This window comes from Hibiscus syriacus, unplaced genomic scaffold (assembly GCF_006381635.1).
Source record: "Hibiscus syriacus cultivar Baekdansim isolate YM2019G1 unplaced genomic scaffold, ASM638163v2 tig00011761_pilon, whole genome shotgun sequence".
NCBI classification, from domain to species: domain Eukaryota; kingdom Viridiplantae; phylum Streptophyta; class Magnoliopsida; order Malvales; family Malvaceae; genus Hibiscus; species Hibiscus syriacus.
In genome coordinates, this window is record NW_024062256.1 from 855,263 (window position 1) to 870,202 (window position 14,940).

Genomic DNA, 14,940 nt, shown 5'->3' on the forward strand with positions numbered 1-14,940 from the left:
CAGGTTGAGTTCATAATGAGAAGAACTCATCTGAAGAAAGAACAAGAAGTTCATAATGAGAAGAACTTGTTCAACTTTTCGCTTGAATTCATCATTCGATGGATCAGCATTGCCAGGTCGAGTTCATAATGAGAAGAACTCATCTGAAGAAAGAAGAAGAAATTCATAATGAGAAGAACTTGTTCAACTTTTCGCTTGAATTCATCATTCGATGGATCAACATTGCCAGGTCGAGTTCATAATGAGAAGAACTCATCTGAAGAAGGAAGAAGAAGTTCATAATGAGAAGAACTTGTTCAACTTTTCGCTTGAATTCATCATTCGATGGATCAGCATTGCCAGGTCGAGTTCATAATGAGAAGAACTCATCTGAAGAAAGAAGAAGAAGTTCATAATGAGAAGAACTTGTTCAACTTTTCGCTTGAATTCATCATTCGATGGATCAGCATTGCCAGGTCGAGTTCATAATGAGAAGAACTCGTCTGAAGAAAGAAGAAGAAGTTCATAATGAGAAGAACTTGTTCAACTTTTCGCTTGAATTTATCATTCGATGGACCAGCATTGCCAGGGCGAGTTCATAATAAGAAGAACTCATCTGAAGAAGGACTCATCTGAAGAAGGAAGAAGAAGTTCATAATGAGAAGAAATTGTTCAACTTTTCGCTTGAATTCATCATTCGATGGATCAGCATTGCCAGGTCGAGTTCATAATGAGAAGAACTCATCTGAAGAAAGAAGAAGAAGTTCATAATGAGAAGAACTTGTTCAACTTTTCGCTTGAATTCATCATTCGATGGATCAGCATTTCCAGGTCGAGTTCATAATGAGAAGAACTCATCTGAAGAAAGAAGAAGAAGTTCATAATGAGAAGAACTTGTTCAACTTTTCGCTTGAATTTATCATTCGATGGACTAGCATTGCCAGGGCGAATTCATAATAAGAAGAACTCATCTGAAGAAGGAATAAGAAGTTTATAATGAGAAGAACTTGTTCAACTTTTCGCTTGAATTTATCATTCGATGGACCAGCATTGCCAGGGTGAGTTCATAATAAGAAGAACTCATCTGAAGAAAGAAGAAGAAATTCATAATGAGAAGAACTTGTTGCTCGAATTCATCACTCGATGGATCAACTTTTCCAGTGAGAGTTCATAATGAGAAGAATTCATCTGAAGAGGAAGAGGAAGTTCATAATGAGAAGAACTTGTTCAATCTTTTGCATGATTCTATCACAGAAGGAGATAGATCAGCATCAACATTTCCAGATTACATCACAAAAGGAGACAAATTATCATCCCCAGTGGAAAAGTTCATAATGAGACGAACTAATCCCAAAGAAGATTTTGTTCAACATTACCATCTTAATCAAGTGAAGTCAAATGAAAAAAAACATATTGTCCTTTAGTCTTTGTCCTATTCTCGTTAACACAAGAATAAACAAAGAGGGGCAGCTGAAGACACTAGTTTTTTATTTCATTTGTTTTATTTATTATTATTATTTTGTTTTAATATTATTATATTATATTATATTATTATTATTAAATAAATAATTATTATTATTACAAACAGGCCAAGTTCGGCCCAACCCAGACGAGCCCAGTTACAAGAGACCAAACTCAGATGGCCCAACAGTAACCCTAAACCCATCTAGAGTTTGTATCATCACCAGCAACCGCCTCCACCTCAGCCGTTGGATCTGTTTTGATCCAACGGTCCACAGCTTTCCAGATAAAACCCTAGGGTATCATAACCGCCGCCATTGCTTCTAGAGAGCCACGTCCCAGCCGCCGCCAGATGGTCCAATATCTGCTGCCGACGCTTGCTGCCTCACCGAGCTTTCCAGAAGAGCCAGCCGCCCCACACGTCGCAACTATTGGGGTGAGTCACCACATAGCTCGGTGACTCACCGAAAGCCTCCTAAGGGACCTGTCCGACGAAAGCCTCGGTGGTGGCTATAAAAGCCACCACACCTGCAAAATAAGAGGAGAACCGGAGAAAAACAGAAACAAGAGCAAGAACTACACCAACGATCCCAGATAACTGCGTAAGAAAAGCAACGAGAACACAACAAGCATTAACAATCGAAAATAAAAACAGAGAAGAGAAGAACTTACCCTCGAGATACCAAACGTCGCCGGAAACAACCAAAACCCGAAGGTACTTTCGTAGATTTGCTCCGATTGGGAGCTTTTAAGGGAAAAAGAACACCGGAATCGGTTTTAGATCGTCCCGATCTATATTTTGGTGTATTTTAGAATTTTCCGGCCACCGTTAACGGTGGCCGGCAGTGGTGGTCGGAGCCCGGCATCAGTGGCTGACCGGGACTGTCTTCTCTCGTTTTAGAGAAAAGCCAGAGACAAATTCTGGCTCTCTTATTTTTTAGAGAAAAGAGGGAATGAAGAAATGAGAGAGCTGGCCCGAAGGGCCAGCCGTTTCGGGTATTTAAATACCCTCTCCCAAACGACGCCGTTTTGGGGAGGGTATTTTTGTAATTTCATAAAGGGTAAACCCCGTCCGCAGTGCTCTAAATTTGTATACCTTGCAATTTAGTCACTGAAAGCAATTTTTGATTATTTTAATTTAGTCTTCTAATTTTATTTTATTTTAATTTAGTCCTTGTCAGCATATATATATATTTAGGAAAATATCAAATTTAATCCCTCATAGTTTATTAATTATTATTTTAATCACGTATTATGAATTATGGTTAAATTACACTTTTAATGTCCATCTTTTATATATTTCGAATTAATACTCTAGTTTTATAATTTTACATTTTAATCATTAAAATTTCATTTTTGATTATTTTTTAATATTTTATATTTTAATACTATATTTTTAATTCTTTTTATTTTAATTATTATTTGTAATATTATTTTATTATTATTACTTTTTATTATTATTCTTATTATTTATATAAATATATATATATATATATAATAAATAATATTTGTTTATTCGTTAAAATCTTATATTTCATAAATTACTTTTAATAATTATATTTTAATATATATTTATTTATTTTTTAATATTAAGAAAGGGCAGTCTTAAAACAATTGGATTTCTATTTTCTGATATTTTTAAATAAATAAATGTCTTATTTTATAAATTATATATTAATTGTTTTAATTATTTATTTATTTTTTAATATCAAAGAAAAAGAACTGTCTTAAGATACATAGAAGCCATTTTCTGATATTTCTAAATAAATAAATATTTTATTTATAAATATATAAATTAATATTTTCCATAATTATAATTTTAAAATAATAGGATTATAAATTAAATATATTTTAAATTTTTAAATTTCTAATAATAGAGACAATTTATAATTAAAAAATACCAATTTTGAACGTTGTATGGATGTTAATCCTTCCCTAAACGTAACCGATCACGAATCCCTTTTTATTTCTAAAAAGAATGAAATTTTGGTTAAAGCGTAGATCAGTTTATCTTTTAATTGATGTTTTCTTAAAAACTCTTTTAAAAGATAATTTTTTAGGTATTCGACCTACCTGACCCAAAAGGCCGATGTCGACTCCCAAATTATTTTAAACCATTTATTCACATCACTTTTCCCGCCAAATAAAAAATTTGTGCCATGACAAAAACCGGTTACGACACATGGCAACCAAAGCGAGTTAGAAGGTGAAATCCCAGCTGAGCAGCACCGATATCCTACAAAGTATAAATATAAAACAGTGTGGACAGTGGTTTTACAGACAGAATTTGATACTCCCAATAATCTTCAAAAAGAGGGAAGCAACAAAGGCGCCTTTGATTCCATAATCCCGTATTGACATATGAATCTACAGTAGATTCCACACTCCATGGATGCAGATCATATTTTGCATTTATGTTGATGATGTAATTATAAATAAGACAAATCATTAGTCATATCAAATTTTAAACACCCATGGATCTAAGGTACCAACATACGAGTTTTAACCACTGTTGATGTTCATTTTATTCATCCCCAAAGTGTTTTTATTAAAAAATAAATACTATAAACCAAATTGTCCAAGATAGCTCAACAGTTCACCCCTGTGCTCATCTCCTGCAGCAATTTTAAGGGTAATTTATGAGCACTCAAACAGTTCCTGTTGATGGTTCTAATGGTGGAAGAACTTACTTCAGGGCATTGTTTTTATGCAATAAGAATGCATCTCGCTGGGCATCCATCTGCATCAACCATCTTTAGCGGTAGGCAATGAACCGTATACTTCACTGGCTCAATTCCGTCGAGGTTTAGACCTTCGACTAGAACGATTTCCTGTACAAAACATACCAGTTTCAGTAATGCATTCTAACACTAGTCTTTAAACCAGAGTAATCTGGATTAAAAATTCTGTTCACATCTAAAATTAACAAGAGAAACCTCTTTGTTCTTACCCTACTCCTCAGGAATATAAGGTGAGTCGGGGCGACATCAACATAGGCAGCAACAGATAGGTAATCAAGTCCTACAATTCATACAGACATTATAAATGGTTATTACCGGAATTAAAACACAATCTATGGCGACTTTTGACCCCGACATGTCCTTGCTATCTGCAATAAAAATCTAAAATCTTACCAACAAGTTTGATGTCGGTGTTATCGACCAACCACTGTGCCCCTTCCTTCTTAAACCCGGTGAAGTCTGAAGCAAACTTTGTTTTATGCATCAGCCTCCTAAACATCACATATATTTCCACTATCATGAAATCACACCATGTTTGCTTCATATATGTAGGATGCAAAGGTATGTACATGTACATGTATGTTCACCTGTCAGTATCAAGTGTTCTGAAAAGCACACGATGTACACCGCGGGGAATATTCAAAGACTTCATGACTTCAGCTGTAGATAAACATATTTTAGTTACTAATTACTACAACAAACACAAAATATTAGCTAAAAGAAGATGGAATTTGAACGCTGAGATATCTATTTTGTGATGTTCAACTAGCAGGCAAGGTTTCTGATTAAACCAGCTATTACTGCATAAAAATCCCAGAAAAGGGAAAGATTCTAGAGTGAGATGAAGGGAGGTTTAGAACCCTAAATGTTGTAGCAAATAAAACACGCATGGGCATCAATGAAAAAGAAGGGGGAAACCCCATCATACCAGTAATGTTCTGGTTTCTTGGAACATCAACAACTAGAGCAGGACCTATACATACAAACAATGAAACATGTAAACCCATTAAAATACAAAAAAAAAAAAAAGAAATTTTTAGCGTAGTTATAATCTGAGTTTACCATTAAGTGTTTGGAGGCTAAGAGTAGTAACATCAAAGCCCTGCTCATAATTCTTTTGGTAGAAGTGGCCCGGGGCATCAACGTGGGTGCCGGTGTGGGTTCCCAACTTAAACTCAGATTCATTAGCCAAGGATCCATTCTTAATGCTGGAAACAAGCCGAATGAAGTGACCGAGCACGTTCTTTGAGTTAAAAATTGGCAACCTGGAAGTGATTCTGTGAGTTATATCGAAGATTTTGCCATTACCATCACCTACAGCAGCACCGGCGAGGATGGTAAGAGAAAGCACGCCACAGGCACAAAGGAGGATATTTTTGTTCATGTTTCTAAACATGGTAATAAATTCAATTGTTTTGAAAATCGGACTGGTCGGTTCAATCGGTTCAATCGGGATTCGTATGTTAGTCTGATTTAATTTAAATCGGTTGAATCGTTACTAGTAAATCGGTTAGAACCGTTGAACCATTCGAACCGGACCGGCTGAAAATAAAAAAAAATCGAAAAAAACCGAAAACTTTGTTTTAAAAAAAAAAAATTAAATCAAACAACGTCGTTTGTTAAACGAGCCAAGTCGAACTTGAGTATTGTTGAGCTCGACTCGAACTTGAAAATTTTAAAAGTAAGCTCAACTCGACTCAAACTCGCAAGCTAAAAATTATCAAATTCAATTCAAACTCGAAATATAATATTGAAACTTGAACTCAAAAAGGCTTGAACTAAAAAAAAATTTAGAAGCTCGATTGAAGCCTAAAATTCGAGCTTGATTGAAGTGAAATAATAGTTCACTCAATACTTACCAAAAGGCTCCATGATTTTAAATATCAAATTACATCTATTATTTATAGAAGTTAGTTGTGATGTTCTTCTATGTTTCTTAGCAATGCGAGATTGTTTTATTATCATATTTTTACTCTTTAGACTTTTGGGATGCTCTTCTATGTTTCTTAGTCATGTGAGATTATTTTTTTTAAAAAAATTAAACCAAACAATATCATTTTGTTATGATTTTTTAATTCTAAATTTATTTTTTAATTATAGTTATATAATTATATTTATTATTTAATTTGTTTTACCTTAAATATTATGTTGTAGTTAATTTGAATTATTTTGTTTCACTTTATTTTATGGTTTTTAACTTATATATATTATAACTTGCTTTGAATATGATTTGTTATATAAAAAATTATTTTTTATTAAATATTTTTGATATTTTTATTTAATTTTTTTAAATAATTATGACGTCGTCCGATTCTTCCCACCGATCAGACCGATTCGATAGGTTAAACCAGTGAACTGATAACATGACCGGTTCGCTAACCGGTCCGAAAGATAAATTCTGAAATGAACTAATTTCAAGATAAAAGACCCTAGTTTGACTGGCAGCGTTGTGCAGCTTACGGGGTTTGTCGGTTGATAGATGAAAGAAGGAAGAGCGTAGCCAATTTTTGACTTTACAAAATCCTTGACTGTGGAAGATATCTTGCTGGCTTTGTCAATTAATAATTGAATAATAATGTTTAGAAAATATTACATTATTCTCAATGATCCAGACCTCTTCCCTTGTCTTCAATGGTTGAGTGCTTCCTCACCTCAACAAAATTTACAAAACATAAATCGCTTTTAAATAATATAGGGGTTGAAAAATTATTCTGAAATTTAATCTATTCATATAGTATATGTGAAATTCAATAACGAATTTTATAATTCTTCGTCTCATTAAACGTGTTTTTTTAGTTTTAAAATTATCTCAAAAAATGTCCCATTAAAAAAAATAAACAAATAACAACACTTAAATTTTACTTTTTTACCCTTTTCTTTTACTCATAAAAACAAAACCATCAATTATTTTTCTGAGATAATTTTGTCATTTATTTTATTTTACATATGGTCGAATTTATCTTTTAAAACTATGATTTGTCCACACAACACATTTAATAAGAGAAAATAAAATTCAAACTTGTCATATCCTACGAGTTCCATGCATATCTATAAATATTTTAGATCTCAAATTAAATTTTAAATATTTATATTTCATTAAATATTTTCTCGACCAACAAATCTCCCAGTTCACTTTGATAAGATCCGACAGAAAATAAAAAAAATAAAAAAAATGAGGCGGTTCTCTTTCAATCTATTTTTTGCGTAGATTACAGCAGAACTTTTCTTTATTAAACATTACAAAATTAATATTAATATTAATTAAAAAATCATCATTCTAATAATCACTTGATACGATAAATGTTAATTTAAATAAGATATAAAATAAATAAATCAAATTGTAATGTATTTGTTATATGAATATCACAATATTAAATATATAGTGCGAATAAATCTATTTATTAATATCATTTGGCATTTGCACATCAAATCTAAACTATAAATATAATAAACACATATGTACTTATAATTTGATCCTCATCTAATAAAGTTATATTTAAATTGACCTTTCAAAGATCAAATTAATCACTAAATTGACAAAAAGACTTAATTATGTTTTGAGTGTTTATGATTTGAAGTGAAAAATTCAGAAGATGACTTACGAAAAATCATATGGCAAGTCATATTCTAAAAAATACAAAAAAAAATTTGTTGATCAGGAAAATGAATTATATTAACAATTTGTTTTCCGCCAACCAAACATTGAAAAATGAGAAAAACATTTTTCAAAAAAACAATGAGAACCTTATATAATATTACACTTCAATGACTCAATTTTTTTTATATAACCACCAATATCCAATCTTTTAATCGAATAATCTGGATCAGGTATTGCACAGGCAAGGGCAGGCAACACCCAACCTAGTTTACTCCATTCACAAGCGCCAAGACTCGAACTTCACCAATTGGTTGTTGGTCACTTGAATGACTCAATGAAAACCCTTTTTAAACTTTAGGGATCAGTCCAAACCACAATTTGATACGAGTATTTTGGTAAGGTTTCTATTTAATTTTCTAGATTTTGAAATCATCACATCAAAAATAGATAGAAAATCATTACAAAACGTTACTAGATGCAAAAAGTGATTCCAACAGTTTTCATTTGGGGACTTGTATTATGGTCTTTCTTGGAATTAGAACGCAATGTCCAAACTTTTTGAATGAGATATGTATAGGTTTTAGGCTCTTCTGGACACAAAAACTTCTCATAAACATCAGTTTCCCAAAGATGGATCTGTGAAACAAATCATTTCCACCTCAATTCTGTTCAGTGACCAAAGATTTAGCAATGACATTCAGAAGCAATAACCAAAAAGCCATAAGAAATATACTATGATACACAAAGTGTACTTCAACGAAACTAAATTTCGGTACCCGTAGATAACTTCTGTGTACGTAACATAAGTCCATTATTTATAATATTCCTACCAATCGCCTCACCTTAGCATCGTCGTTGCCTGAAGAAAGTACTCACTTTTCTTAAGTCTTCGGTAATGACTGTGAGAATATAAACAGATTGGTTTAATTAACATGATATTGATAAGCATGTAGAATTTGTAAGAGGATAAGTCAACAGTAGCAACAATTCCATACCTAAAGCAAGAATGCACGACTTACAAGGATAATACATCATTTGATGAGAATGCATCTTGTTGGTGATCCTTCAGCACCAATCAATCTTAAAGGTAAGCAGTGAACCGAATATATTCCGGGCTGGATGTCATCGAGTTTTAGGCCTTCCACAAGAATAATATCCTGCAGTGGATGTCAAGCGTTAGAAATTTGTGGTAGGTCACTGTTTATACCACGTTTCTACCCCGGAATCGGATTTACTTGCAGCAACAGAACACAGGAGACTTACTAAGACAATACTTGTAGGAGGAAAACGAAACAAAAAATCAAACCAGAAACTTGGAGCAGATGTACCACTCTCAACTAGCTAATCAATTTTAACGTGTTTAGAATTTATAAAAATTAGAAAATCCTTGCTAAGTTTTACCTAGATCGGATGTAGAAGAGTTGCAAATTTGCAATGTACAACACTACCAAATCAAGCGCTCGATTGACTAGACAAGCATTGCAATTTAATGAGAAACCTAAGTATTGTCCCTGACACTTCGTTTATCCAAGAATGATGGTTCAGTGAGTCCATAACCATCAGGTCGAACTAAGGAACGAGAAGAGGAACAAGCCATTGATCACTTATTTCGAAGACATGATAGAATCAAGTAATCCAAATACACAACCATTCATGAACTTATAATGCAGGAAATCAAATTTTACTCGGCAACAATGTGAACTGATCATACTGGAAAATATCAAGTTCAGCCATGCAAGAAATCATAATCAAAACCACAAACAAAGAATCTAGTTAACACGAAAGATGATGATTTCTTACTCGGCCTTCCAGGAAAACTAAATGAGATGGAATTAAATCATCAAATGCAGCAACAGATAAGTAATCAATTCCTGAATTTCCAGAAAAGAAAAAAAGGTCATAAAAAATTCAAGCAAGCAAGAACCAAATAATGTAAAATTTAAGAGAAATTGAAGGCAATTATCTCACCAACAAGTTTGATGTCAGTGTTTTTAACCAACCACTCTGCCCCATCCTTCATAAACCCCACATAGCTTGTATCGAACTCTTTCTGAAACATTAGCCGCCTGTACAAATTCAAGTTCAGAATTTGCTTTTTGTTTTAACTATGAGCTGCATATAGCATTCCATGGAGTTTTCATGTAACTACCTGTCAGTATTCAAGGTTCTGAAAAGAACTCTACGTACTCCCTTGGGTATTTTCAAAGACTCCATAACCTCAGCTATAATCAGAAAGAATTTTTTTTATATATATGAAAAATAAAACCCATAAATTTTATGAAAAAGAAGAGCCAAAGAAACAAACCAGTTATGTTTTTATCCCTTGGAACATCTACCAACAGCGCAGGGCCTATAAGGTGAAATTCCAACCAAAAACAAAAAAAGAATAAGAAATTAATTATATCAGAGAAGTGGTTTTTTTAATATTAGTTACCATTAAGGACTTCCAAATCGAGGGTATCGACATCGAAGCCGGCATCGAAATAACGATCGATAACGTGTCCGGGAGCGTCGAGGTGGGTGCCGGTGTGAGTGGGAAGTTTCATCTCCGAATTATTTGCGAGGGAACCGTTCTTCATGCTTTTAGGCAACCAAAGGAACTGTCCGATGCCGTCTTTGGATTCCCATGACGGCATGTCGACGGTGTACCTATGGCTGATGTCGAATATCTTGCCGTTACCGTAGACTTCGCGACGGATGGGAACAGGATTCTCGTCTCCTCCGGAGAGACCGCAATCAGTGGTGGAACCGGTTCCGGTGATGGAAGGGTAAGCGGTTGTGGAGGTGGCAGCGGTGGAGGTTAAGGCGGCTGAGAGGAGGAGGAGGCAGTGAAGGAGGCAGAAGGGAGTCATTGTTGAAGAAGGAAGTGGGAAGTGAAAGTTCGAAAACTTAATTTTATGAAGCATGGTTGCTTTAGAATAGTGCGTCGTGTCATTGGTTTCGGCCTTGGTGTGACGATATTCACGCGCTTTTCAGAGAGCGTGAATGCGCGATATCTTTAGATTTACTTTTGGAGTTAGAGCCCAACCAAATCATTTCCAATAAAATATTAGATAAACTACGCATTTAATCATCCATTTATTTTATATTTTTTATCATCTAATTATTATTTTTAAATTATATTTAACGTTACGTTTTAGTTCTGTTTTGATCATCTACTATAAGATAATATCATAATATCATTAAAACAGTTATCACGTTATAAATTTCATTCATTTTTAATAATAGGTGGCCTAAATAAAACCAAAACATAAAGTTAAATATAATTTAAAAAATACTTAGATGACTAAAATTGAAAATGCGTCAATAAGTAAGTGATTAAATACACATTTTATTCTAAAATATATTATTTAAAATTAAATAGCGTCGTTTAATTTGAATTAAATGACTTCAATGTTAATAAGAGGATTATATTCTTTTTAGAGGACATAAGTTCAAGTAATTGTATCTATAAAACGTGTATATTGCTATAAGCTAAAACTATCTGAACGAATATTACATTATAATCCCTTTACGTTATTAAAAATATTTTATATGAAAATGTAATATTTAAATGTTAGATCAACATAATACAATAAATAGTTTGGTAAAGGGTTTTAATAAAAAAAATATTGAAATCCTATAAATGTTGAAGGAGATAACAAAAGAAGAAGAATAAGAAGAAAAGTGAAGGAATGGAAAGATTTCATGTTGAAATCCAAGGATGATTTTGCATCTCAGGCTACATATTCATATTTAGGCATAGAAGCTAAGAGAGAGAGAGAGAGAGAGGGTGACCGACTGCAATTATACCTGTTTTGGTCACCAGATCAATGGTGGGGCTGCAGTTATAATTTGCAGTAAAAATTGAAGGGGATGTTGGTTTTTTTTTCTTCCAGAATTCTGCAGAGAGAAACAAAGAACATCATATTTACTGGAAGTGGGAGTTGATATTAATGATGAAAGTAAAGACATCTCCAGCCCTTATTTCTACTCTACAGTATTTTTATTTCTATTTTAAAGATGGAACAATAATTCATCTCCAGTACTATCTTTATATTATCATCAATTCTACTTTATTCATAATATTTAACTATTATAATCTTGATTTAACAAATATAAAATAAAACATATACATTTCTAATAAATATCAAAATAAAAACATAAATAAAATATTGATAAATAACATTACGAAAATACAAATAAATAACATTCATAAATAAAAAGTATGTTAATTTATCTAATTTCAATATATTTTTATCTATCTTGTAATTTAATCTACTTTAATTTATTATATTATGTTTAATTTTTATTTTATTATGTAGAAATTACAATAAAAAACATAAAAGATAGAATAATAAAAAAATAATGTAATAAAAAAAAGAAAAGAATAAGAAAATAACAAAAGAAATTTAAAAAATACAAAAAATCAGAAAAATAACAAAAAAATGTAGAGTAACTACAGTACGACGTCAGTTGTGGCGTGCACAATAACCCAACGCCACAATCTAGCATAACAATAGCGATGGACTGGAGCATAAGATCATCTCTAAAATGGAGATGAATGCCACTCCAAGATACGTTGAAGATGGCCTTAGAAGAAGAAAAAAATGGCTGACATTGTTATGTATATCCAATATCTTTAAAAGTAAACTGTGTTTTTGGAAAGGATAACCTGGGGGGGAAGACAAGGTGGAGAGAGAATCTCATGTGTGGTACTAAAAGACAATCAATGATCCCATGTTTGAGAGCATTCGCATTGACTCCCTTATTAGTTACCTCTATCATTTTTGTGCTGCTTTTCAACTTTTACTGTTGGTAAAGAAGCCTCTGGCTCATAGACACTGCTACGAAAAATTTCACGTGCGATAGTTTTAATATACGATTAAAGAAAGATGTTATTGATTTTATTATTATATTTTTAATAAAATAAATAAAAATTTATCAGAAATATTATTATTTCTACCGATTTTGTTATTATTAGACACTTTACCATAAATATTAAAAAATTAATATTTTAGATAAAAATAATATTATTATTTTAGATATTCTTTTTTACTGATTTTATTAAAAAAACGACGTATATTAATGCGGTTGCACTGATTTTTCAATTATCAAATTTTGGTTCCCAGGCAAATTTTATTGGATATTGTGAAGAATGTTTTTTATGTAGGATGTAGGGAGGATTATTTTTTTATAAAAGGGTAAATTACACCAATCACCACTGAATTTTATTCTCTCTCATATTTCAATCATTGTACTTTATATTCTTTCAATTTTCTCACTAAACTTAACATAATTAACATTTTTGATCACTCAACCGTTAAATATTTATCGGCGTTAAAATGACTTTGTTTTAGAAAAACAAAAAATTTCATCAAAACGACATCGTTTTGTATCTATAAAACAGCTCATTTGTAACGCCGTTTAATGAAAAACTACTGAGTGACCAAAAATACTAATTATGTTTAGTGAGGAAATTAACCGAGCTTAAAGTACAATGAGTAAAATAGGAGAGATAATAAATTTCAGTGATGGTTGATGTAATTTACCCTTGATTAAATTGTAACATTATAACTTTTCGAGTATGCATAGAGTTGGAAAGAAGATGCTATCGTTCGAATGTCCTCTAATATACAATGTAATAATGATGTTCCCTAAGAAAATAATTACCCACAACTTTAGATGAAAAATTCTTTGACTGGAACCTATCCCTTGAGTAAAAGAAAATTTTAATATTTTGATTTTCTACCTGAATTAATAAAAGGTGAATCTACCATGATCCTCACGTTATTGAGAACATCTGAATCTCTTTTCAAGTGAATGAGAGATGCTTTTAAATGAGATACCCCTAATAGTATGCCATCCAGTGAAATGATCTACAACTCTGCCGGAATCAATAGATGACGAATTGTAACATCCTAAATTCCGGGCTAATAGTTTCGGGTTTACCCGAGGGATAAATGGACCCCTTAGATTTCATGATTTAAGATGTTGAGTTTAATTGGGTTGAAATTGGGCCCAATTAGCCTTAAAAATGGTATTTTTAAATAAGGGACAAAATGTCAAGGACTAAAAGTATAATTTGACTATTAAGAAAAATTAAATCTGATTTTGGGGTTTTTATGTGCTTTGGACACGGGGCTTCCCCATTTCTTCTTCACTTCCTTTCTTCCTCTTATTCTCTTCTTCACCTAGTCCCCATAGCATCAATCGGTGGTAAGAACTCTTTTTCCCAACTTTAATAAGCTTCAATTTCATCCTCAAATCCTTCCTATAATCTTCTTTGTGTCATGGATTCATGGGTTTATTGTTTGGCTAGAAAAATGGCAGAAAATTCAACAAAGTTAACAAGAAAGGTGCTTGATAGCTAAAGGAGGTTCCTTCGGGTTTCTAAATTCAATATAGTGTATTTCTAATCCATTGGAGTATTAAGTTTTCATAGATTTCAAGAATATGCAAAGATTTGGTGATTTAAGTATTTTAGGGTTTATCTTTGATTTCTCAAGCAAATAACGTTTTGGTGTTAATAACAAGTTTTTATGATACTTTAAGACCATAACTAACTCCCTAAAGCTTCAGAATAAGATTAAAAACCAAACCAAGCCAATTAGGGTAAATTTTAAGAGTTTTTCAAGCCTAAAATAACCATTTTCAGGGTTAAGTATCGACACTGGATAAATTGGGGCTAAAATTAGGGATTTTAGAGCGTCGATATAGATGATACTATGAGAGTATAGATACCATTCCTTCGATCTTGAGACTCAGAGTGTTGGTCTCGAGATCGGGCCAAATTTTCTGAAACAAAATGCATTTTTAGTATCGATACTCATAGGGGTATCGATACTTAACCCTATGGTATCGATATTGAAAGTAGAGTATCGATACTACCCACTTTGGATGGTCATAATTGACCCGTTTAAGGTCTATAAGAGCCAAGATCGATATGTAATAGTAAGACTTAGTCTGTGAGGGACATAAATGACCAAGCATGCCTAAAAACACTCGTAAGAGCGGGTTACATAAGATGTAACCATATTAAATGAAGTACATTGAATTATCTTCCATCGAGGATGCATACGAATAGGTGGGATCGAGGGTTGTTAAAGGAGACATCTGATAAGCGGTACGATGACTATGTCAATTTTAGTGGTAGCGAAAAGTACGATAAGATCGAGTATA

The 14,940-nt window shown here is 32.5% G+C and overlaps 3 protein-coding genes across 5 annotated transcripts; all 3 read right to left on the minus strand.

Moving 5' to 3' along the window:
• Nucleotides 1-3,960: 3,960 nt before the first annotated feature.
• On the minus strand, nt 3,961-5,188 carry LOC120204908 (cyclase-like protein 2). The gene is made up of 6 exons (XM_039204904.1): nt 5,110-5,188; nt 4,769-4,841; nt 4,575-4,672; nt 4,391-4,461; nt 4,144-4,271; nt 3,961-4,038 (listed from the first exon to the last, which is right to left on the minus strand). The coding sequence occupies exons 1-5, from the start codon at nt 5,186-5,188 to the stop codon at nt 4,146-4,148; spliced, it is 447 nt and encodes a 148-aa protein (XP_039060835.1). The 3' UTR covers nt 3,961-4,038; nt 4,144-4,145.
• Nucleotides 5,189-5,226: 38 nt separating this feature from the next.
• Nucleotides 5,227-5,565, minus strand: LOC120204909 (cyclase-like protein 2). Its single transcript, XM_039204905.1, has one exon. It carries the CDS (start codon nt 5,563-5,565, stop codon nt 5,227-5,229), a length of 339 nt encoding a protein of 112 aa, XP_039060836.1.
• Nucleotides 5,566-8,416: 2,851 nt separating this feature from the next.
• Nucleotides 8,417-10,651, minus strand: LOC120204960 (cyclase-like protein 2). Of its 3 annotated transcripts, none has more exons than XM_039204941.1 (7): nt 10,214-10,651; nt 10,085-10,129; nt 9,929-10,001; nt 9,748-9,845; nt 9,580-9,650; nt 8,799-8,936; nt 8,417-8,638 (listed from the first exon to the last, which is right to left on the minus strand). In XM_039204941.1, exons 1-6 carry the CDS (start codon nt 10,629-10,631, stop codon nt 8,811-8,813), a joined length of 831 nt encoding a protein of 276 aa, XP_039060872.1. In that variant the 5' UTR covers nt 10,632-10,651; the 3' UTR covers nt 8,417-8,638; nt 8,799-8,810. The 3 variants fall into 3 exon arrangements, with proteins under 3 accessions (XP_039060872.1, XP_039060870.1, XP_039060871.1); XM_039204939.1 differs by having other exon boundaries at nt 8,417-8,678; XM_039204940.1 differs by having other exon boundaries at nt 8,417-8,678; nt 8,775-8,936.
• Between the last annotated feature and the right edge of the window lie 4,289 nt (nt 10,652-14,940).

What these genes read in the sequence shown, in the direction of transcription:
- LOC120204908 (XM_039204904.1), bottom strand. Translation starts at nt 5,188, where the DNA reads ATGGGTTTACATGTTTCATTGTTTGTATGTATAGGTCCTGCTCTAGTT. An exon ending in AAGAAACCAGAACATTACTG is followed by an intron (nt 4,842 to 5,109) that starts GTATGATGGGGT and finishes GTTTATCTACAG; the next exon opens with CTGAAGTCATGAAGTCTTTG. An exon ending in TTATATTCCTGAGGAGTAGG is followed by an intron (nt 4,272 to 4,390) that starts GTAAGAACAAAG and finishes TGTTTTGTACAG; the next exon opens with GAAATCGTTCTAGTCGAAGG.
- LOC120204909 (XM_039204905.1), bottom strand. Translation starts at nt 5,565, where the DNA reads ATGAACAAAAATATCCTCCTTTGTGCCTGTGGCGTGCTTTCTCTTACC.
- LOC120204960 (XM_039204941.1), bottom strand. Translation starts at nt 10,631, where the DNA reads ATGACTCCCTTCTGCCTCCTTCACTGCCTCCTCCTCCTCTCAGCCGCC. An exon ending in AAGGGATAAAAACATAACTG is followed by an intron (nt 10,002 to 10,084) that starts GTTTGTTTCTTT and finishes TTCTGATTATAG; the next exon opens with CTGAGGTTATGGAGTCTTTG. An exon ending in CACTGACATCAAACTTGTTG is followed by an intron (nt 9,651 to 9,747) that starts GTGAGATAATTG and finishes CTGGAAATTCAG; the next exon opens with GAATTGATTACTTATCTGTT.